Genomic DNA, 24,020 nt, shown 5'->3' with positions numbered 1-24,020 from the left:
GCTGAGATGTAACCTAGAACCAAGTCTTTCTTTTTTGCATTTTTTTCTTTACTATCTAACCATTGCTTAGAAAATGTTTGAAAATTACATAATCATTCAGCCATTAAAAAAAAATGGAGACTTTACATCCTTTGCATTCACCTGGATGGAAGTGGAAGACATTATTCTTAGTAATTAGCATCACAAGAATGGAGAAGCATGAATCCTATGTACTCAATTTTGATATGAGGACAATTAATGACAATTAAGGTCATGGTGGGGGTGGGGGAAGGGGAGAGCAGCGAGAGAAAGAAGGAGGGAGGGGTGGGGAAAGGAAGAGCAGAGAGAGGGAAGGAGGGAGGGGGGTGGGGCCCTGGTTTGTGCCACACCTTTTGGGGGCAAAATGCCATTGCAAGAGGGACTTTGCCTAACAAATGCAATCAATGTAACCTGCCTTATTGTACCCTCAATGAATCCCCAACAATAAATTTAAAAAAAAGAAAGAAAATTACATAATCATGTAAATTAAAAATGATGAATTTTTAAAAATCTTTCCTCAATTTTGAAGTCTACCACTTTTTAAAAGAAATGTTGGGACACGTGATACATAATTTATTAATTTTTAAAAAATCTGATTTGTTATTATAGTCCCAGAGTTGGATTTAAACTATAATTCTAAATCCAGTAGTTCAGAAATGTGTCATACGCTTTAACACTTAGCCAAGTAACTGCTTTCCAGTAGCGTTCTGCCCTTGAGCAGCTTGCCGTGTGTTGCATAATCACTTTGTGGCAAGATTGAGAACATTCGAGGTTTCGGTTTGAGACAACATGGTGGTCCGTTTTTTTCAACCTGGCTTCCTGCCAACCACATCAGCATATTTGATTCGTAGGCTATTTCAGCTGCAATTACTGTGAAAACACGAGGATGGTGGGGAGTGACTCTGCGAGTCATTATGTAAATATAAATAGCAATATCAAACAAATGATTATTATATACTAATGGAAATTAAGTTTTCTACAATATAAGAAACTATAACATTTGATGCGAATTAATGAGAACCCTTTCCCTGAATGCCTTTTTATTACTCTGGGAACATCTATTTGTGTTTTACATAGTATTGAATTTTATTTTGATTATGATTTTATAGAGCAGATGGAGAAAATGAGTTTTTAAGTCTTAAGTCTTCAAAGAAAATTGTATCTTATACTATGAAAATGTTTGTAATGATCCGGACTATAATATTTGACTAATGATACAGTCTTTTAAAAGAAATTCTGCATTCACAGATGAAAGTAAAAGAAAGTAGAGTAAAAGAAAATTAATAACAAATTTACTAAGTTCTTGATAGAACCTATTTGATCTTTTCAAGGTTAAGATTCATAAAAACTAAAATATGATAAAATTAAGGGGAAAAGGAATATGCCTACTCACCCACATTTACAGTCGAAAAAGGAAAACTTACTAGCAAGCATTCTTTCTGTTTCACAAATGCAAAAAATAGTAAATTATTTAGCCCAAAATTAAAATTTCAAAAGTAGTTTCTTTTTTGGAATAATGTTATTATGAATTATGTAAGAATTAAGTTGGTATAAGTTAATTTAACTTTTTTTTATTACCCTCTTATCATCAAGCAGGGAGAACCTACTGATAAAATATGAACTTTGTATTTTCAATTATTTGCCTCGCTGGTTTGGGATAGAATTTTCTTGAGTTAGTCTAACACCCAACATTTAAGTAGAAGAAGAAAACACAATTATTATGATTAAGTTCTTCAGAATTTTTTAATCTAGAAATAGGACATGCTCACTGGTAAATGAATAAACTAGTGCACATTTTTTTATAGTAACAGCAAACGAATGCTTAAATATTTTAAATATATTTTTTTCTCTAGCTTTCTTGTCATCTTTTCCCTCCCAGTTTATTACCTTAGGATTCCTTTGCGCGGTGTTCAAAACGGGAGTTGTTGCAAGACGCGTGACTTCCGTAATGATTTGTTAATATAGTGAAAAACTACTTTGGCTCTTTTAAATGCAATATAATATTAGCTGTGTCTTTGAAAAGCGAAAAGTGATGAGTAGTTGCAAAATGCCATCTGCTCTGCCTTGTAATAGTGAATATCGAATGTGGTGTATTGTATTTTGATGGTGTTGATTGATCAGGTTTTTATCAGAGAGAAAAGGATCAATTGAAAGACAAGATGTATCTGCTGAGATGGATCTCACTGTGGGTAGATCCGGCCACAGGCAGCCCAAGCAGTGGAGATAGAGATGGGACCAGCCGATCAGTGGTGGGATGTTCAGTCTGATGGTTAATTCTGAAAGCATGAGGTGGGGCAGGAAAACTCAGTAGCTGCAAATCTGTGAGCAGGCAGTCTTGGGAAAGAGCTGAGCAGAACAGACAGGAGATAAGAACAAAGCAGGATTCCAGGGTCAAAGAGAGGGGAGTAGTGGTCTGTAAAGGCCGGCAGGTGCGGAGATCAGACAGCGGCCCAGCTGCTGCAGTGGACACAGGTGGATTGTTTATAACAAGACAGAGTCCATATCTGCATAGAAGACAGAGATGAAGGGGCAACGGGAAGAAAGTGGGATGCAGGGACAGGAAACCAGAGAGGATTTGATCATAAACTTGTTCTACTTAGTCCCTCATAGAGGTTCCATTTCGGTAATTAGATTTTCTCTTTAACAGTCATGGCTGACCCTCCTGTTAGCCTACTCCACATTTCAATTGCCTTCCATCCTTTTTGCAGTAAGATAGGGCTATTATAAATAGACACACTCATTTATTTTTATCCTAAATTGTTCAACTCTGTCTTCTCTAGTTTGAGTACTTCTCCAGCCTAACCTAAGTCATCACAGAGGCATTTGTCCTTTTCCTTTTTTTTTGCAGTTTTTGGCTGGGGCTAGGTTTGAACCCGCCACCTCCAGCATATGGGGCCGGCGCCCTACTCCTCTGAGCCACGGGCACCACCCGGCATTTGTCCTTTTTTGTAAAGGGAGGAAAGAGGAGCTGCAAATCTGCACCTGCCACCCTCCCAGGCATCAATTTTCTTGCAGTTACAGCATCTCGAACAGCAGGCGGCGGCGTTCCCCAGGTGCTCTTTAGGGAGGACTAGCCCAGCTGAAAGGAGAGAGGAATGAGAGGGATGGACAGGTGATGCCAAACTGTTAATGAGATTGCAACCAAATAAACATTAACCTGCAAACTTAAAGTGAAGCACGTTTCTGGCAAGGATGTCCATTGTCTGGTCTCTTTCATATTTAAGGCTGGTATTCCCCCGCTAAAGATACCCCCTCCTCAGCTGCTCAGCTTAGCATCAAAGCAGCTTGTTGTTGGTGTTCTGTGCACGTGTAGCCTGTTTTTGTCTGTGTTCTCCTGGCATCCAGTCAGATCTGTCTAGGATCTATTGTTGATTCTGTCTGAGTCTTGATTTTGAGTTTTGATTTCTGTGGTTGGTTTCCTCTGGAACTAAGCTTCTTCATCTCTACTTTTCTCGTTTTTTGTTTTTCTTAGACTCTGTCTCACTCTGTAGCCCTGGGTAGAGTATAGAGTGCCTTGGTGTCATCCTAGCTCACTGCAACCTCAAACTCTTGGGCTTGAGCAATCCTCTTGCCTCAGCCCCCGGGTAGCTGGGATTATAGGTGCCCACCATGATGCCCGGCTACTTTTTTTTATTTTTAGAAGAGATGGGGTGTCGGTCTTGCTCAGGCTGGTCCCAAACTCCTGACCTCAACTAATCCACCTGCCTTGGCCTCCCAGAGTGCTAGGTTTACAGGCGTGAGCCGCTGCTCCTGGCCGTCTCCACTCTCTGCTGCTTCTCATCTCTCCTTGAGCCCACCTCACTTACACACCATAACTCATGCAGAAGAAACAATGAAAAATAACATATTTTTTCATTAAGGTAGAAAGCATAGTATATAATTTAAAACCAAAATGTTGTACCCAAATCTTTATAATGATGCAAAAGAATGATGTAACTTTTATCAAAGTTTAAATAACTATCATGCTCCATTAAATTTCCACATACGATGATCATAGGCAAAGGTTTAATCAAAATGAATAAATATCGAGGATTGAATGTATTTGTTTTAACATATAACACTGTAAAGAATGACTGAAAAATCATAAAAAATTTAATCTAGAAAGCCATTATTCAGTTACAAAGAAATAATGTTACAATCACTCTATCATGTTGACATTGCATGTCAACTTTTAGTATTTTAAGATAACACCAAAAAAAGGATAACACTAAAAATTCTGTATTTTGTTAGACAATTTAAGAATTTCATGCTGTTTTTGAGATTTAGTTTTACATGGTCCTTAGCCTTAGCTTATTTAAATCTATTTCACATAATTTATTTTTAGTACTTATTTATTAAAAGTGGAGTAAATGTAAATATTATATTCTAGGAAAAAAACGATAATCCTGTTGGGCCTCATGTGCCCATTAAACAATAACATTTTGCAGGCAGGATTTTCTTTGCCACAGAGGAGAACACTGAAATAAGAGTACACAGAAAAAAAGACAGCACGTGTTTTTCCAAGATGTCTGGTTTTTGTAGGTTTGAAACTTCTTTTTAAATGTATTCTTTATTTCAGATTGAGTTCTAATTAAAGAATCACTTGTCAACAGGCATCTGTGCATCTTAGCACATGCAAATTTTAGAGACCAATATTGCTGCACAGAACTCGTTTAAGGAACTGTAGTTTGGGTTTTGCAAATAGAAATAAAGACGAACGATATTTAAATATGTCACAGAATATATTTCATAGTAGGCTTACAATCCATTTAAAATGACTGTACCAGTAGACTATTCAGTTGCGTCATCACTAACAGTAGGCTTGGGCAATGAGTTTGACCATAATTCTGGGGTCTGCCTATGAACTTATTTCTTTCCATTTTAAATACAAGTGCAATGCAAAATTAGAAATCAGTAACAAAATCAAGAATTAAATCATACTCATTTTTGCTAGTATATTTATTTTAGCTCAGATTTATGGTACTTTCTGTTTTTATGTTTTTAATAGTCATTTGGAATTTCTAATATACAGTGTGTAACTTACACATAAATTTGTGTTCTTTAATAGAATTAAATCAGTCAAGCACTCTGAAGAAAATTCATTATTCTTAGCTGACTGCAGAGGATTACAAGCTGTATGCAAAAGGAAATGTATGTCTTTCACTTTAGTTTATTTGCCTATTGTCTGGCTGACTGTCTTTCAGTCGGTGTCTTAGAATTACCTCCATGAGTCAACTATAGCTGTGGACTAAGTCTTTCCTCCTGTCATTTAATATTCTTAGAAATCTTGTCATGGGCGGTGCCTGTGGCTCAAGGAGTAGGGTGCCGGTCCCATATGCCGGAGGTGGCGGGTTCTAACCCAGCCCTGGCCAAAAAAAAATAATAATAATAATAAAGAAAAAAAAAAGAAATCTTATCATTAATAATAATAAAGAAAAAAAAAAGAAATCTTATCATTGGTGAATCGTTAAGTAAACCCCATGGGAATTACAGAGGGAGTTCAGTACCTGACCAAAACCATTTTAGTATCTAATAAACTATAAATTTACATGGTACTATGTCATAAAACTAAATATGCAGCTATAAACCTTTTGTAATGATCTAAACTTTAGGGCAATAAAGTTAAATCTGGGGTAATGTGATAAACTTCAAGTGCTAAGAGAAAACCAGGGATCACCAGTCAATCTGTCGTTTTCCCTGTAAAGAAACCAATCCAAACCAGCCAAGCTAACTAACAACCTCCCTATGATTTCAGCTAAGACCAGAACTTGTCTTTTCTGATTCACAATGGAAAATATTCTCTTTTCATAAATCTTTCATTTATAGAAATTCTATTAAAAAAACACAAAATTATGGGTAAGTTACATAGTGTATATCAGAAATTCCAAATGACTACTAAAAACATAAAAATAGAAACATAATAAATCTGAGCTAAAACAAATATGCTAGCAATGGCTCGGCACCTGTGGCTCAAGTGGCTAAGGCACCAGCCACATACACCTGAGCTGGTGGGTTCAAATCCAGCCTGGGCCTGCCAAACAACAATGATGGCTGCAACCAAAAAAAAATTGCCAAGCATTGTGGTGGGTGCCTGTAGCCCCAGCTACTTGGGAGACAGAGGCAGGAGAATCTCTTGAGCCCAGCAGTTGTAGGTTGCTGTGAGCTGTGATGCCACAGCACTCTACCTAGGGTGACAGCTTGAGGCTCTGTCTCAAAAAAAAAAAAAAATATATATATATATATATATATATATATATATATATACACTAGCAAAAATGAGTATGATTTGGCTCGGCGCCTGTAGCTCAGCAGCTAGGGTGCCAGCCACATACACCGGAGCTGGTGGGTTCGAACCCAGCCCAGGCCTGCCAAACAACAATGACAACTACAACCAAAAAATAGCTGGGCATTGTGGCAGGTGCCTGTAGTCCCAGCTACCTGGGAGGCTGAGGCAAGAGAATCACTGAAGCCCAAGTGTTTGAGATTGCTGTGAGCGATCAGGGTGATGCCCCTGCACTCTACTGAGGGCAACATAGTGAGACTCTGTCTCAAAAAAAAAAAAAAGAGTATTGTTTAATTCTTGATTTTGTTACTGATCTTAATTATGCATTCTGAGAAAGGCTCTTAATGATTGATTTAGATGGTTGTGGGCATTTTTCTTAACCTGTGACAGAAATTTTGATACCTTGACTTCTATTCCCTAAGGTTAGTATGAGTTTTCATATCATACTTTTATTACTTAAAATGTTTGAAAATTGCTATAGTACTATCCAAGTGATTGAGGTTTTAAAGAATGTGATTGCAAGACTCAAAACATCTTCTATAAACCAACAGAGTCAGAATCACTGGAGGTGGCGGCTTCAAACCCAGCCCCTGCCAAAAACTGCAAAAAAATAAAAAATGTGTAGTAGGGAGGAGAGAAAGACATCTCCCCATTCTGGGACAGCGTGGGTGTCTAACTGGCTCGTGATTGGTCTTAGAATGTTTTGTAGGGTGTAGCAGATGTGCACTCTTCTCTATCTTCTGGGTTTCCCCTGGAGTCCTTATTCACATTGGTCCCTGCTCCCAAAACAAGGTTGTGTAACCGTACTGAGAAGTAGAGTCCAGGAGTTAATTATACAGTGTTAAGTTTACAGAGGGTGAGCCACAAAGCATCAAAAGCAAGAACTGCCTGTTCCAGTGAAAGACCGAGAGCAGCAAAGGATTTATTGTTGCTTACGCAGCCTGGGAACCACTATGAATAACAGGCTTTGAGGGCAGAGAAGCAATGGTTGTGATTAAAAGCAGAGTAAGTACCTAAGTCCAGGCCTCCGTATGCAAAGATGACTCCAGTGAGTTTTTCTTCTAGTGAGTAATGGATTGAAAGACAATCTAGTGTAGTGATTAAGAGCTTAGACTCTGAGCTAAAACTTTTCTTGGTTCAAATCCCAGTTCATCTGTTTCTGTAAACAGTAAATGAAAAAGATCTGTATTAAAAGTACTTAGCACAGTGTCTGAAACATAGTAAATACTCAGTAATTGTTAGGACGTTTTTATTTATTCAGTTAGTGATTTTTAAATCAGTTTCCCTTTTGCACAATCACATGATTTTATACTGTTTTTCTGGGATTTGGCTGTGGTCTATGGCCATGACAGAGCACTGCAGTTTTTTTGCTTTTGTTTTTAGAAACAGAGTCTCACTCTGTCACCCAGGCTACAGTGCCATGACATCATAGCTCACAGCAACCTCAAACTTTTTTTGCAGTTTTTGGCCAGGGCTGGGTTTGAACCCGCCACCTCCAGCATATGGGGCCGGCGCCCTAGTCCTTTGAGCCACAGGCGCCGCCCAGCATCCTCAAACTCTTGGGCTCAAGCAATCCTCTTGCTTCAGCCTCCCAAAGTACCTGGAACTACAGGTGCCTGCCACAACACTTGGTTAATTTTTTAGTGGAAACAGCCTCTTGCTCTTGTTCAGGCTGATATCGAATTCCTAAACCCAAGTGATCCAAGGATTACATGTGAGCCACCTCACCTGACCAAGAACTAAGGAAAATTACCAGGGGCTAGAGAGTCAGTGTTTGTTGATCCCTTCAGGAATAATGAGTGCTATCAATGGCTTGATGGTCGTGGGAGTGCTAGGTAGGGTGATGGAAGAAAAGAAGAACTATTACGTCTCATACAGTCCCTTGAGATTGATTGTATGATAGATTCTACCATACACTTCAATTCCCTTAGATTCTGAATTGAAAGAGAAGAGCATACTGACAAGGGAGAGAAACCTGACAGGTCATTTCCAACCAGCATGTTCCTATGTTGAAAATTGTATAGTATACATTGGAAAGCGTGGAATGATTGAAAGGCAGCTATCAGTCTTGGCCATTAACAGCTTCAATTTAAGTGTCTTCTACAAAGAAGGAAGAAACAAGGAAAAGACTTGGGCAAAACTATAGTTTGCTGTGACTAAAGATTTTCTTAAATCCGCTCAATATTTTAGCCTTTTTTCGAACACAGACACTTGTAAATCTTGATTTAGAAGCTGACTAAACACTAGAGGGCAGAATGTGAGAATGTAACCAAGTTATTGTAGTAATAAAACTAAAATCAGTGGCCCGCCTCAAAACTCATCACAGTTATGTGAACGTAAGTGCAGGCATGAGAGAGAAGGTTCCAAAGGGTGCTCACCAGGTGATACTTTGTATTAACGATTTTATCATTCTCCTTTATGTTGACCACTTTTTAACACTTTAAAAGAATTCACGCTTTAAGGAAAATGGGAAACTAGAGGAAGTTTATAAGTAATGCTCCACAGCAAGATTGTAAATTAGGCATTAAGATGGAATATTATGGAGCTTGAGATATTTTCCATCCTGAGAAACTTAGGAAGAGAAGGTGGCTTAGAAAAGATGGTTTAGGAATAGTCGAGTCCCATTCCAACATCTATAGCTAGGAAGGGAGGGTCATATAGAAAACAGTCTTGGTCCCTTTACATGTTCAGGACAAAGTTCTAGGAAAATGCTCTGTCTACAAGCCTGAGGGGTGAAGGCAGGGGATGAATTTAGACTGGGGCAAATACGTGATGAAAGGGGGTCATCAGCAGTTGAATTACCATTTTAGGAAAATCAAAAGACCCTGAATGTGCCTTGTGTCAGTGGGATGAGAGCTAAGTGATGGCTTTCCAAGGTCAGTTGCAAAATAATCTGCCATGAACCTCTTTAAAAAGGAGAAAAGGCCTCTTTTTAGGAATAAGCAACCAAACCCATCTCAATTCTAGAAGCAAGTGAAAATGAGCGTTGGTCAGTGGATGGTTAAACATGGGGCGAGGTCACTCAGGACTTGACTAATTTCTTTCAGCCCGTGATCCCCTTAAGATGTTTGGTTCACCATCTCTGATCCTTCATCTCACCTGGGTTTCTCTTTCCTTCTTTTCTGCAGCGCTCATGCATCCCAAGTCAGCAGTGTTTCAACAACCGAAGAGTAAGTTACTTGGGTTGGATTCTTTTATTTGGGGTGATGGTGGTGGTTAATGCTCTTTCCTATTCATTAAATGGAAAAAAAAATAATTCTAGTGATGTACAGTATTGGCAGATGAAGACCAGTGGCTTTTTTTTTTTTTGCAATTTTTGGCTGGGGCCGGGTTTGAACCCGACACCTGTGGCATTTGGGGCTGGCGCCCTACTTCTTTGAGCCACAGGCGCTGCCCAAGACCTGTGGCTTTTGAACTAACTTTATACAGAGGACTGAATAAGAAATGTTCTGGTTTGAGCTTCTATAAGTGCGTCAAGAGTCAAGTCAACTCCAGCATTTGAAAATAAGAGCTTTTTGTTTTTTTCATTAAAAATGATGTCAGGGCCAATTAATATTTGCAAAGTAGTCTGTGTGCTTTAGCAGGCACCTTGCAAGGGAGAATGTAATTAAAAGTTAATGTATCAATGACATCTTTATTTCCTAGTTTGTTCATTTTATTGAGCCTGCATTTATTGAGTGCCTGCAGCATGCCAAGCACAGTGTTAGATGCGTAACATCAAATAAGTTTTGGCCTTTGCCTTTAGAGATTTCATAGTCTCATAGGATTGCAGAAAAGAATGCAAGTTAGTGACAATGACAAGTTCTGTCTCCGCGGGACAGTGCTGGTGGTACCCAATTGGTCATCACATTTATTTTTCCTCCAAAGGCTTCCACTTGCACTTAAACTAAATCTGAATTCCGGTTACCTTGCCCACCTCTCTGTTCGTACTGTTCACTTTGATTCAGCCCCATGACCTTGTGTTCCTGAAATAAGCCAAGTTTATTCCTGCCTGAAACCCTCACTATTGGCCTGTTCCTCAGCTGGGCCGGCACTTTCTCATCATTCACTCTTGGTTCAGATGTCATCTCATTTGGGAATCTGTGGCTGACTCTCCATGCCCACTCTTTACGTGGTATTTTAGAGAACTTAGGACTATATGAAATTACATTATTTGTTTATTATCTGTCTTACCATCTAAGAATGTAAGCTCCATACACCCAACAACCTTGTCTGTCCCCTTCAGTGCTATCTTCCTACTGCCTAGAAAAATGCCTGGCCTGTATTAGGTACTAAATAAATATTTGTTGAATGACTGAATGACTAGCTCCTTGCCCAAAGAGGTTTCCTTCACATTTACCTCTTTCCCTCTCTCGCTGGGACATGTGTGGGCATTTTTGAAGCATCTTCTCTTGGCAACGATCAGGTGTAGGAGGTGAAGAGGAGGATGTGCTAGGAAAGAAGAGAGAAAAAAATTAGAAGAAGCACGAATTGGAATGAATTTGGATCTAGTAGGGGGGATTTGGATTTTGTTTCAAAATCCAAATGAGATTGGAGAGAAAGCGATGAGAGAACAGGATTAATCTCCATTAGCTTTGTCAGTGTCACAGAGAGTCTAGAACTGGACCAAGACGGACAGGGTCTTGCCTCTTTTCTCTCTGCTAACCCCTCCTTCTCCTGTGTTTTGTACAGTTTGGCAAAGGTGTATGGTTAGTCTGGATGAATATTTCAGTTTCGTCTATGTGTCGGAGGCCACTTTGATATACTTTATGGCTTTCTCACGAATATCTTATTTCTTTATTACATATATATTCATTTACTCACATTCCGCTATACCACTATGATGTAATCTTGAATCATTAGGGACACAGAGTTCCAAATGCAAAAATTCTAATGCCCAAGATCATTAAACTATAACTTGCTCCTTATCTTAAAACATTAGTAATAAAACTTGAATGAAATGACTGACTCTTATTTGGAAAATCTTAAGTTCTTTATGTTCTCAAAGCCTATTTTATTTAAGTAAATGCTACTTCTCAGCCTGAACATTTACTAAATATATGTGTGATTCTTTTTCAAGTGAAGAAACACATGCTTTGAAGAGTATAAGTTAAGAATGGTCCACATGAGCTTATTCAGAATTAAATAACAGGGTGATAGGAAAAGGTTTATAGACACATTAAAAGATTCTGCAGCTTGAAAAATGATGCCATTTACATAGTGTATCTTATAATGTATTCTTTTCAGCCCTATAGTCACATCTCCTCACATTGAACAAAGTAAATCTGTCCTTTCAACTTCAATAATAATGTTTCGGGATGTTTTCATGAATACAGCTTCATATATATATAATATATAATCACAATTTAATTGACCTCATATATATATATAATATGATAATCACAATTTAATTGACTAGAAGTTAGGAAAGATTATGCCATGCTATTCTGATTGTAATTTTCCTGGTGAGTTTTTTCCCCAAATACCATTATTACTAATATAATTTTATCTTTAAGGGACTCTAGATAGATAATGAGCATCATACAGTTATTCTTGCTAGTTTGCTTTGCAAATCATACTGTCTTTCTCTGCAGAACTGGTAAGAAATCTGGAGGAAACGCGCCTTTGTCAGAATAGGACCATTACTATTCTCTAAGGAAAAAGAATTTCTTCATTCTTCCTTATAGTAAATGACCCTTACTTCCTGAATGCCTCCTGATTGCTGCTAAACTTACTGGGAGCGTTTCAGTAATCCTGGACTCACAAAGATTAGAAACACAGTTATCAAACTGACTTTGTTCAGTTTAGTTTTGTTTTTAACACACAATGCAAATATTGTTTAGATTAATGCCTCATACACTGCCTTTGGTCATGAAATTCGAAGGATCTTCTATTGGAAATACAAATATTTTCAAAATTATGGGCACATATTTTTAAAGACTATTAACAAACTTGATTGCTTGAATGACTTTGTATTCTTTTTTTAACCAGACTCTTAGAAAGAACCATCCGGTCAGCTGTAGAACAGCATCTTTTTGATGTTAACAGCTCTGGAGGTCAAAGTTCAATAGACTCTGAATCTGGACCGTCCTCCGCATCTTCCACCACCTCCACCAGGCAGCGCCGACGCCCATCCAAGGAGCAGGATGAAGGTCGATGTGGTAGAGACAAGTGAGTTGGCGCTGGTGCTTCTTGCTTGACTTTTCTCTTTCTCATTTGAAATACACCCCTAAGTTAGTCACTGTGGCATAGTCACATCTCCTAGCCCTCTCCTGTTATCGTGTTTAGGCTAAAATGGCATTATTTTATATCTATTTTTAGTTTTTATGAATACATAATAGTTGTACACCCCTCATTCTTTTTCACCTGGACTCATAACACCAAAGTCTTCATGAAAAAAACAAAAAAGAAATTTTATTTTGTCTAATAAAGAAAAACACAAAAGATAAATAAATATAAATAAATTCCATGTTGCAACTCATTAAAATGTTTAAGGGCTATATTAGCAGATGCAATATAGAAATCAAGCCGTCCTACAATATAACCCACTGATTTACCGATGACATGTTCGGTACTCTTTAAAAAACATTTGTCTTGGAACTGGTAGATAGGATGGGTAGTTAAAATATCTATTTTACTTTCTAAATGGAATATTACATTTTCAGGAAATATTTACTTTTAAAATTAGCTACTCACTCAGGTTACAGAAATCATTTAGAAGTAAATTAGCTTGTAGACTACCTCCGTGGTGTTCTTTTATAAGTGCAGATTTTTCACTTAACACTGCTCATATCCTCTGCCTTGTTTTTCTGCTGAACAATATGTAGCCACACTTTGCATTTTTAAAATATCCTCAGTGTGTCACGACATCCTGCTTTCCACCCTCTTTGTTTGGACAGAGGGATAGCACATGGAGGGTGGAAGGCGCAAGGAGCCTGATGGGGAGCAGAGAGTGGCAGTGGTGACGTGGGTGCTTGGTGGCGCCCGGGGAAGACAGCATGGGTAAGATCAGAAACCCACAGGACCAGACAGGGCAGAGAAATGTGCAGCACGGACCGACTCCTGTGTGGAATTTAAATATAGCATTTCCCACGTCCAGGGATGTTTCTATAAGTTGTCTTGATTGTTTTTGACTAGCTATGTCAGGGGAACAAAAGGAGATAGGGAATGGAGCCCTAGCCTTTCCCTTAATTGTTCTGCTCTGCTGTTCCCTCCACCGCTCACTCGGGTCACTCGTCCTGGTCCAATCACAGCTGGGCATCAAGCAAGAGAATATTGGGGTACACACATACACACATATATATGTGTATGTCATTGGGGTACTGTATGTAGCTGCAATAACTTGCAAACTGCCTCACTATGCTCTTTTTCCTTGGTACATGGTCTGTGTACCAAGGAAAGTCCCTTTCATGTGCTCCTTGTTTGTGTCAACCTTCCAGTCACAAGACCCTCCCCACCCCCCAAAACCTGGTACCCTAGGTCACAATCTTGTCTTGATAGGCCTTTTCCAAATACCAGCCCACACAAGAGCTACTCTCAATGCTCCTAGTCTTTGGAGGCAGGAGGCTCTGATCATTGGAGGCCCCACATCCACTCGTTTCGTCTGCCCGGCTTTGACCACAGGTCAGCAGTCCTTTCCTCTGGCCCCTCTTCCCACCTCCATGCTGGGCACGCTCACCCTTTCCCTCACCTTCCTTCATCCAGGGCTCCAATTCCAAACTTGTCTCCCTCCATCTCATTCTTTTCCTTTTGTTCATCTGCTTGTTTTTAAGTTTTTCTGGCAAGCTGATTCTTTTTCAGCATCTCTACTTTGGTCTCAGATTCCTCATTTAACTTTCTTCCTTTCAGTGACTTTGAAATGCCACCTTCCAGGTCCTCTCCACTATCCCCAGGAGTCATGAACGTATCATCATTTGTGAGCTCAAGAGCCATTACAATAACCTGTGATAAATGAGGTTTTCATAATATAATGCTTATATGTGACTGATGCATTTGTCTAAGATACACTGGGCTTTACTTAAAAAATATTTTTAAATATTTTTCTTAAAAAAACCAGGAAATATTAAGCTAGACTTTGTAATATTCTATTCAAAACTTTTAGCCTTATGGAATGTTTGAGAAGTTTTTAAAAAATAGGAATCTGTTTGTATTTTTATCTATTGTTTTGCCTCTAGCAACTTAGAGCTACAACCAGTTTTTAAAAGTCCTTGAAGCCAGTGATGGCTCCATTTCAAAATGAGATAGCAGAGTCAATAAAATCTTACTAAAGTCATCATGGCAGATTTTTTAAATAAGCAAATAAAAGCTAGACTAAGACCATAAAATACTTCATTCCTTGTGATGCTGTTTATTGTCGAAATTCATAAGAAAATATGATCAGCAAATATTATTATCTTTGCTTCAATAAAAACAAAGTTTTAAGATACATATTATTATGTAAAAGGGTTCATATTAATTCATTTAGTAAAAAGTCTGCCATCTCCCAAGTATATGGAAATTTGAAATTTTGGTTATGGGTAAATGGAAGTGTATGGTGATAGTCTTTCTATTTCTGTATGTGTTTGAAAAGCATTCATAATTTTTTTTTAAAAAGCAAAGCATCATTTAAATGAAAATGGTTTCAGTCTTCCAAAACATAATGAACTGGAAAATTGACCCGATTTTTTTTGGTTATATAAATATTCTGTTAAAATCCTACTGCAAAGGAAAAAATAAAAGCAAAGCATGATGTATTCGTTGAATATTAAATAGTTTAGTATTTCTAAAGAATTAAGTATGTAGGGGTAAAAAAGAAATTCTGGGGAAAAAAATAGAAATAAGATCTAGATAACTAAAGTGAAAGGCCCAAGATTTAAGTTGAGGTCAAATACAGCTCAGATATGATTGAAACCTGACAGGATGCTGCAGGAGGAATTCTGTGCCCAGGCTGTATGTAATCACAGTTACTGTAGCTGAGACACATGGGCACACATCAAAGCAAACACTTCCTTCCTTTGGGGTGAACAGGATTTCCACATTCACACACTGCATGGTCAGATTTTCACATACTCATTTTGACAAGATTTATTCTAGTCATTCATTCACTATTCAAAATGATTATACACTTTGTTATCTGATATTCTGATTTTTTTTTTCTTAGTTGAGACAGAGTCTCACTTTGTCACCCTCGGTACAGTGCAGTGGCATCATAGCTCACAGCAACCTCAAACTCTTGGACTCAAGCGATTCTCTTGCCTCAGCCTCCCTAGTAGCCGGGACTACAGGTGCCCGCCACAATGCCCAGCTATTTTGTTTGTTTGTTTAGCAGAGCCCCGGCCGGGTTCAAACCAGTCCTGGAGCATGTGGCCGGTGGCCCTAACCATTAAGCTACAGGTACCCCCCCAATTTTCTGATTTTTTTATTTTTATTTTATTTTATTTTATTTTTGAGACAGAACCTCGAGCTGTCACCCTAGGTAGAGTGCTGTGGCATCACGGCTTACAGCAACCTCCAACTCCTGGGCTTAAGCAATTCTCTTGCTTAAGAGACGGGTGGGACTCTAGGCACCCGCCACAACACCCGGCTATTTTTTGGTTGCAGTTGTCATTTTTGTTTGACAGGCCTGGGCTGGATTTGAACCTGCTAGCTCTGGTGTATGTGGCTGACGGCTTAACCACCTGAACTACAGGCCGAGCCAATTTTCTGATTTTTTTTAATGATTTTTAGCTTTGTATTAGTCTGCTGTGCTGTCATAACAAACTACCACAGACTAGGTTGCATGAACAGGAGAAATTTATCTTCTTACAGTTCTGGAGGCTAAAGTTCAAGGTCAGTGATCTAGCTCTGCCGGTTTCTGACGAGGCTGTTCTCCTTGGCCTCTCCTTGGAGATAGCTGCCTTCTCCCTGTGTTCTCACACGGCCTTCCCTCTGAACACAGTCTCCTTCTGTCTCCTCCTCTTCTCGTGTGACACCAGCCCTATCAAATGAGGGTCCCACTCTTAGGACTCTTTTAACCTACACTACCTCCTTGAAAGCCCTGTCTCCAATTATTGTCACAGTGGGAATTAGGACTTCAGTGTATAAATTTTGAAGGACCGTAGTAGCTTTCAAGCATGAAAGACTGTCCATTAAAAAATTACAATTGGACAGACATGTCATGAAGTAGGAAAGAGTGGTGAGGAGACAGAATTTAAATAGTAAAGCAAATCATTTAGAGTTTTAGACCAAACTCATCCAGCCATCCACAGAAGGCACCGCTCTCACTGTACAGAGAGAAGCTATCTCAGTGTTCGTCTGAGTTTCTGTGCTGACATTTTGTCACTATCAACCTTCCCTTCTGTCTTTAATCGCTGCATACTTAAAATATTTCCTATAAATGTGCATAAATCCTTTATATAATCTCACTAAATATATTTGTCATGTTAAAGTTATAGAACATAAGATTAAATTAAATACAGAGGTTAAACGTTACCAAATATAGTATAGTTTTGAAAATATTATGGTAGTTCTTAATTCACAGTTTTGGCTTCATTACACTAAGGATATGAATTTAGATTGTAGAATAAATATTTAATGTTATCTCTCATTTTTTTGATATGGTTGAGCCAATAGTAAAATATGGTGTCTATTTTTACTCTTTAGAACTGAATTTATTTTAAAATAGAGGTTTATATATTTAGGGTGGGACATTAACTCAGTCACATCATGAAGAGAGTAAAAATCTCATTCATTTGTGTGAAAGCCTATTATGGGAATGTTTATAAATACTTAAAACTGTTTCATAACCATCAAATGAATTAAGTTCTGCAATTATGAAATTTATATATACTTCTAAAACTAAGTTGTGAAAGACCTCCATGTCATAAGCTTACATTCTGGAACTCCTTATATTAGGAAGTAAAAAATCCATATTTCAGTTAAAATGCTTTTTATTCCATATCTTTTATTAACTTCCGTTATTTCTATCAATATTACCTAATTCAGTAAGATTTAAATATTTATGCATTTCTACACTACTGAAATGTCTTTATCATTTGGGAAAATCTTTAGTCCCATTCTAGGAAGATATCATATTTCCTTTTCAGATATTCTTCTATATTGTTAATTAATCTTTATTAATTGATAAAATGAAAACATATATATTAACATGTGTGAATAATGGGAAATCTCAGTGTAAACTTACATTGTTCTCCCTGTTTGAATACAAAATTACTTTGGGGCTGTTCATTGGTAGAAACAGCTCTTGCCAATTTGCCTCTAGGAATAGTTTCTCTTTTAATGTGATTTATTTGGCACCAAGCAGTCTCAGGAGAGGCACTCTACTGAGATTTTGATCAAAGGTGCAAACTGGAATTTCTCGGCATCTTTGGACTTCCTATGTGTGATATGATACTGCAGTGGCAGTATCATTAAATGTCTATTTTACCTTTTAAAATAAAATTAAGCTTTTTTTATTTTCAATTCAAGGGGGCTTATCAACAAAGAAAATATTCCTTCTGGATTCAACAACCTTGATGATTGTATTTTGAACACTCAAGAAGTCGAAAAATTACACGACAGTACTTCTGGCTCTGTCGGAGACAGGAGCAAACCCAAACGTCAGAAATCCAGTACTAAACTTTCTGAGTTCAACGAAAATCAAGATGGTGTTGTGGTAAGCAAATACGCCTGTAAAATGTTTACTTGTAGCTACTTTAAAAGTATCACATCTCTTTGTTTTGTAAAAAAGTTAAAAGAAATTTCAGCCTTGAGTTTCACAGAATTACAGAATATGAGTTCTGAAAGTGACTCTAGAGCTATTGAGTATAGACATTTGTATTTCTCTTTAATAAATATAAAAATTAAGGCTAAGAAATACTGCATTCTGCCATAGGAACAAGAAACAGCACAGACTTTGATTTCCATGTTATTTAAGTTGGTCTGATTTTTATCTCATCTTTTACAGCATTTTTAAACTTTATTTTTGGAATAAATTTGTCCATAAAGCACTTTTCCTTATTTTCCTCTATTCTGTTTGTTCTTGTCTATATGAATATGCTAAAAAAAAAAAAAAATTCGTGAACTTAAATTGAGCTGAAAGAAATACATAGGGAAAGAACATCAACTTATCTTTGTGTTCAGAAATCTCTTCATGTTCAGAAATATAGTTTAAAATCTATACTCTGTATTTTTTCCAAATTAATCAGAAAACAAGAAGAAATAAATCCTCTAGACAGTTGCCTCAGACCTGAATGCTGAGTCATTAATTCGTCACATAGTATAAGCTTTTACAAGTGGTTCAGTCAATAACTAAATATTTATTCAGTATAACATCAATATTTATCATCCTTTTTCCTTTGTGGCTTAGTTTCCCTAAAAAGTGAGAACCCAAGTCTTCCTAAAAAAGGTAACAACAGCAAACCTGAAGATAAATTTTATAATATAACATGAAGTAGAATCTCTGATAGAAATGGGCCATTTCCATTCTTACTGGTGGGTGTGCAAAGCCTTTGAAGTACTTTATCCCTAAGCAGTTTTTAGCTCCGTGCTGGGTTTCTCATACATTTAACAAAATTGATGGGTCACATGTTTTCCCATTACCAATTTTTACATGTGCTCAGAGAAGATTTCCAATTTTGCCCTAAGTGAAATATATATAATGCAAATCTAGGAGAAAACACGTTTGTGGGATTATTCTCTCAAAAAGCCTTGGTGCTTAGTTTCCACGAATAAACTGATCAACTCAAATGAAAAACAATAATCGTCCACCGCAGGCTTATGTCTGGTACAGTTCTCAAAGAATTTAAGCTTTAGAATCATTGCACATTAGCTATTTTTGAGCACTGATGATTTAAATCTCTTTTTTGTTAAAAGTAAATTTTTATGTTTTTATTTTTTATTAAATCATAACTGTGTACATTAATGCATTTATGGGGTAAAATGTGCTGATTTTTATGCATAATTTGGAATGCTTACATCAAACTGGTCAATTTTTAAATAAGATCAATGATACTAGCTTTATTAGCTCTTTATTTGGTCTGTGATTTGCTTATCTGCCAGAAAAAGATATCTGGTGACTAAGCCTGAGATTTAGCTTGAAAAGAATGTACTTTTCAGTTTGAATCCCTTTTTATATTAACTTAACCCATTCATAATTTTTTTCCACTAGGAATAGTGTCTTAGTTAGGTGGTAATCGTTAATAGAAGTGGAAAAATACGTTTATTCCTTAGAATATGTGTTGACTGATGAAACTATGGACATAGTCGTTGTTTAAAAACATTCAGATGGAAGATCCTAATTCCATTTTGGTCTTTTTTTATGTGAAAGAATTTGCCTCCAACTCAGTTGCCAGGTTCCGCATTCCAGGATGGTGCCTGTCACATGTTAAGCATAAGCGAGCTCAGTGGACCATGTCTTTGCTGCAATGAATAATTTAAAACCCAGCCAACATAACTTAGAAGAAAAACTTCCTCATCTGTAAAAGGAGGGTATTCTCAAAGACCTTTCCTAAAGCTCACATTCCATGAATTGTAAAATCTAATCGTCACAAGTAACCACAGAGCAGAGAGCCCAGGAACATAACAATGGCTAGTATTTAGACGATATCCTGAAAGTTATCCTCCAAACCTTTTTCCTACCCTACTTCAAGTTCTTCACACTCTGACCAAACATTTGTTTCTGTAGTTTTAAAATATGTGTGTGTGTGTATATGTGTGTGTATGCACACACACACGGTTATATGCCTTCTATGTGGCAGGAAATATTTTAGATCCTGGGGACAAAGGCAAGCTAACCAAGATAAACAAGTCAAGCGTAAAGTGTATCAGATAGTGATAATTACTAGGAAGAAGAATTAAGCAGAGAATGTTCAGGAATTGTGGGGGATGCGAGGGATATACTTTTAAATAGAGCGTTCAGAGAAGACCTCTTGGAGAATGTGACGTTGGAGTGTGAAGACCTAGAGGGAATAAGGAGCAAGCCCTTCAGATAGGTCCACCATGGGGGGTGCAGAGGCCCTGGGCAGTCATTTATCGGAAACGTTCAAGGAACCACAGAGACACCGCCATGGTTGGAAGAGCGAGCAAAGTAAAGAGGTTCTAGGAAGGCAGATTGTGTAGGAGAGTCCTTACAGGGATCTGTGAGTCTGTAAGGACTCTTCCTTTATTCTGGGTGAGATGAGAAGCCACTGGAGGGTTCTCAGGAGAACAGTGATGTGACTGACTTAAATGTGGGGTGACTGCTGTGGGAGGGCAGGAGAACGCCAGCTAGGGAAGCCATTGCAGTAATCTAGGTTTGAGATGATGATGGCTGTGACTGAGGTGATCCCGGAGCCAGCCCTGGAGGCCCTGACGGTTGTCCACAGTACTGCCTTCAGGGACATGGTCACCTGCAACATGAATGGTTCCTCCTGGAGCTGTGCGCTGCATTGGTCCTCAGAGAGGGGTAAGACGTGGACATATTCTGGATGTGTTTTGAAGATAGCACTGAGAAGATTTCTTGACAGGTTTGATGCGAAGTATGAAAGAATACAGAAGTCAAAGACGCTTCCAAGGTTTTTGGTCTGAGCAACTAGACAGTTTACTGAGACGAGGGAGATGGAGGACATTTTGGGAATGTGATCCTGAGATCAGTTTTGGATGTGTTAAGATTAAGCTGCCCATTAGACCTCTAAGTGAGGATAGAGAGAGGGAATTTCTGGATTTCTGGACCTAGAGTTCAAGGAGAATGGTCCTGGCTGGAGTTACAAATGTGGGAGTCATGAGCATTATAGATGACGTTTCACACCAATCCACTGGCTGAGATAACCAAGGGAATGCAAATGGATAGAGATGTGGCCCCTGCTCAGGGCCCGAAGGCACACCAACATTTATGATAGGCAGATGAGATGCCAGCAGAAGAGACTTTAGGGAGAAGCTGCAGAAAAGTAGAAGAAAAACATAAGTAACCGAGAACTTGAACAGGAAAGGGAGCCAAATAGGTCAAGTTGGAGACTGCCAGGTTTGTCCTCGAAATTGATTTCACTTGATGTCCGGTAGGTTAGATATAGTAGATGCATTTTCGACTTACAATATTTTCAACTTAAAATAGATTTATCAGGACGTATCCCCATCGTAAGTTGAGGAGCATCTGTATCTGGTGAGGCATTTTCTCGGGCCGGCCTGGAGCCACATGGATCACTTCTCACACCCGATGGTGAGAAGTTAGAACATGAACCATTTCCAATTGCAAGAGAGGCTGGGATACGTGTCGTGCTGGGCACAGAGCTACTTCATTACTAGGAAAGAAACATAGAATGAATTTGGGTGAATAGCTGGCAACCTTTGTGATACCAATAGTTCTTTTTGAACATAGATTGGCTTATACATTAAATAATAAAACATAAAATGTATAAAAGGGTACAAAAGGGAATTCAAATATGCTATTAATCCTTTGTTAACAGGACCGTATAAAATCTTCTCTTAGATCTCAGGGTTAGAATATATTGAACCTGTTTTGACTAGCAGCATTCCTGTAGCCTTCACATTGAGCTGTTTGTATATTGCGAGAAGGCATTTTTTTTTTTTTTTTTTTTTAGTGTCTTCTATTAAGGCTTTGTCAGCATTTTACAGTTGTAAAAAACAAATTTGTTTTTACTCCAGCACATCCATGGTCAAACAGGTTTTGAGCCTAATTTTCAATGCCAGCCCACAGGGGAGAGGAGAAAAAAAAAAAAAAAGAATTAAAAATAAACTCCAGGGTCTAATGCTCACTTTATCAAGGCTTTTGCTCTTTTAGATTTGAGGTTATTTTTATAATTAAGGAGGGTGGTTCTTAAAATTCAGTTCCCTCTGGTACCCCAAAATTATCAAAATAAATTATATCATAATGAATTTTAGAAAGTCACTGATAGTACTTGTGTGACTCAAATTTTTATGGACTATCAGCTAGGGCAGCGGTTCTCAACGTTCCCAATGCCACGATGTATTTTCATTGTTAAAAAGAGGTCGCAGCCCACAGGTTGAAAACCGCTGGGCTAGGCCTTCTCTGGTTTAAAAATGACAAGAAGCAGTTTCACTAAATTAGACTTAAAGCCATAATCTGTTCTTTGCTGTTTTGTAAAAATTATCTAGTACCTTTAAAGGATCCCAAATTTAGATGTGTAATTAGTTTATGCAATAAGACATTTCTATAAGAATTCTACTGCTTCAACCCTTAATAAATGACAACATCACTGGATTGCTCTTACCACACCTGGAGAGATGTTTATGATGTAAAACGGTTCAAAACCGTCAGAAGATACTGAGTCAATGTTTTCTTGTAAAGCAAGTATTATTACCTACTGTACCACATTTGAAGTCCGATAACAGACCTCTGATACAATGGAAGCGTCCTGCATTTCAGCATGTAGGCACCTGCACGTTCCATTTTCTCCTGCTCCCATCTCAGGGAAGGGGGGAACTTACTGATCTATTTCTTATCCTAATCTTTTGCCCCCTAGCCCTTAGACAAAGGGTGGACATTACAACTTGTAACATGTTTTGTACCCAAGGAAAAAGGTAGTTCTGTTATTGTACTCATAGATTTTTTTACTGTCCTTGTTTCGTTCTAGAAAAAAACAAAAACAAACCCGGAATACTTTGCCAGCTGTAACACATTCTTCAGTGGTTCCATATTTACAAAAGATATAGGTGCAACTCAACTACTTTAGCAAAGAAACACAGTATATTTTCATGCTGTTTAGTAAAACCAAATAATGAATAGTCAGTAGTCTCAGATGTGTGAAGAAACAATATGAATGAATATTAGAATTTTTGGAAAACTTTAGAAGGAATAGTAAACAGTATTAAGTAATACTAATAAATAAATACTAGTAATACTAGTAAATAAATACTAGTAATAATAGTAAATCAATACTGAATTACATCCATAAAATCCTCAGGTCATTGGAGAGTTCTTAAACATATGACTGAAACATTTAAAAAGTAAAGTAGGCAGTTAAAGAACTTAACGCTCATTTAGCTTTGGAGATCAACTAAGCTTTCTTCATCTCATAACTGCTTTTTGCAAAGCTTTCTATTGTGACATTAACTTTTTTCCTATAATTCTCAAATCTTACATCAATTATATTTTTGTTCCTTCTGTTAAGGAAAAAAAAAATCAATATTCTAACTGAAATACCTTTCAATTCATATAATGCTGTTGTGGTTTATTTTCTGTTCACTCTTATTCTCTCTGAATATTTCTTACCCTTGACCTGAAATTTTTTATTTCTTCTGAAATAGTGATTTGCATATAATTATGAATGTACCATTTCTTTGACATGTTTTGAAATGATCCGAAGATAAAAGATTGTGCTTTCCCTTGGAATTCATGTTTCAGAGCTTTGGGAAAACCTAGTACTATTGCGCTATATCTTATAATAAAGATTTTCTTTAATTTCAGAATTTTATGAGGTTATAAACATTTTGGTTACATAAATTGCTTTGGTACCATTTGAGTCAGAGTTGCGAGTGTGTCCATCACCCGGACAGGGGGCACAGTATGCGTTAGGTGTGCGTTAACCATCAGCTCCTCCCACTTCCCACTTGATTTTTGATGCGTGTTATTTCCACACATGCCTATAAGTATTGATCAGTTAGTTCCAGTTTAATAATGAGTACATGTGGTGTTTGTTTTTCCATTCTTGTGATATTTCACTTATAAAAGTGGTCTCCTGTTACATCCAGGTTGTTACAAAAGGTAACTTATTTTCATGGCTGAGTAGCACTCCATGGTATACATACACCACACTTTATGAACCCAGGGTTCTTTCTCCCTGTTTCT

At 37.7% G+C, this 24,020-nt stretch overlaps 1 protein-coding gene across 7 annotated transcripts in view; it reads left to right on the top strand.

The window, feature by feature from the left end:
• FAM13A (family with sequence similarity 13 member A) overlaps positions 1–24,020 on the top strand; it is a 310,218-nt gene that overhangs the window by 236,583 nt on the left and 49,615 nt on the right. For 6 of the 7 annotated variants that reach the window (XM_053606078.1, XM_053606038.1, XM_053606236.1 and 3 more), the window contains 3 exons: positions 9,409–9,450; positions 12,251–12,430; positions 17,705–17,891. In XM_053606078.1, coding sequence (XP_053462053.1) covers positions 9,409–9,450; positions 12,251–12,430; positions 17,705–17,891 — 409 coding nt within the window. The remainder of the gene's footprint in view (positions 1–9,408; positions 9,451–12,250; positions 12,431–17,704; positions 17,892–24,020) is intronic. The other variant, XM_053606394.1, reaches the window with a different exon arrangement.

Source organism: Nycticebus coucang, chromosome 1, assembly GCF_027406575.1.
Source record: "Nycticebus coucang isolate mNycCou1 chromosome 1, mNycCou1.pri, whole genome shotgun sequence".
Classification (NCBI taxonomy): Eukaryota; Metazoa; Chordata; class Mammalia; order Primates; family Lorisidae; genus Nycticebus; species Nycticebus coucang.
The sequence above is the reverse complement of the archived record's forward strand: the minus strand, read 5'-3'. Positions and strand labels throughout refer to the sequence as shown.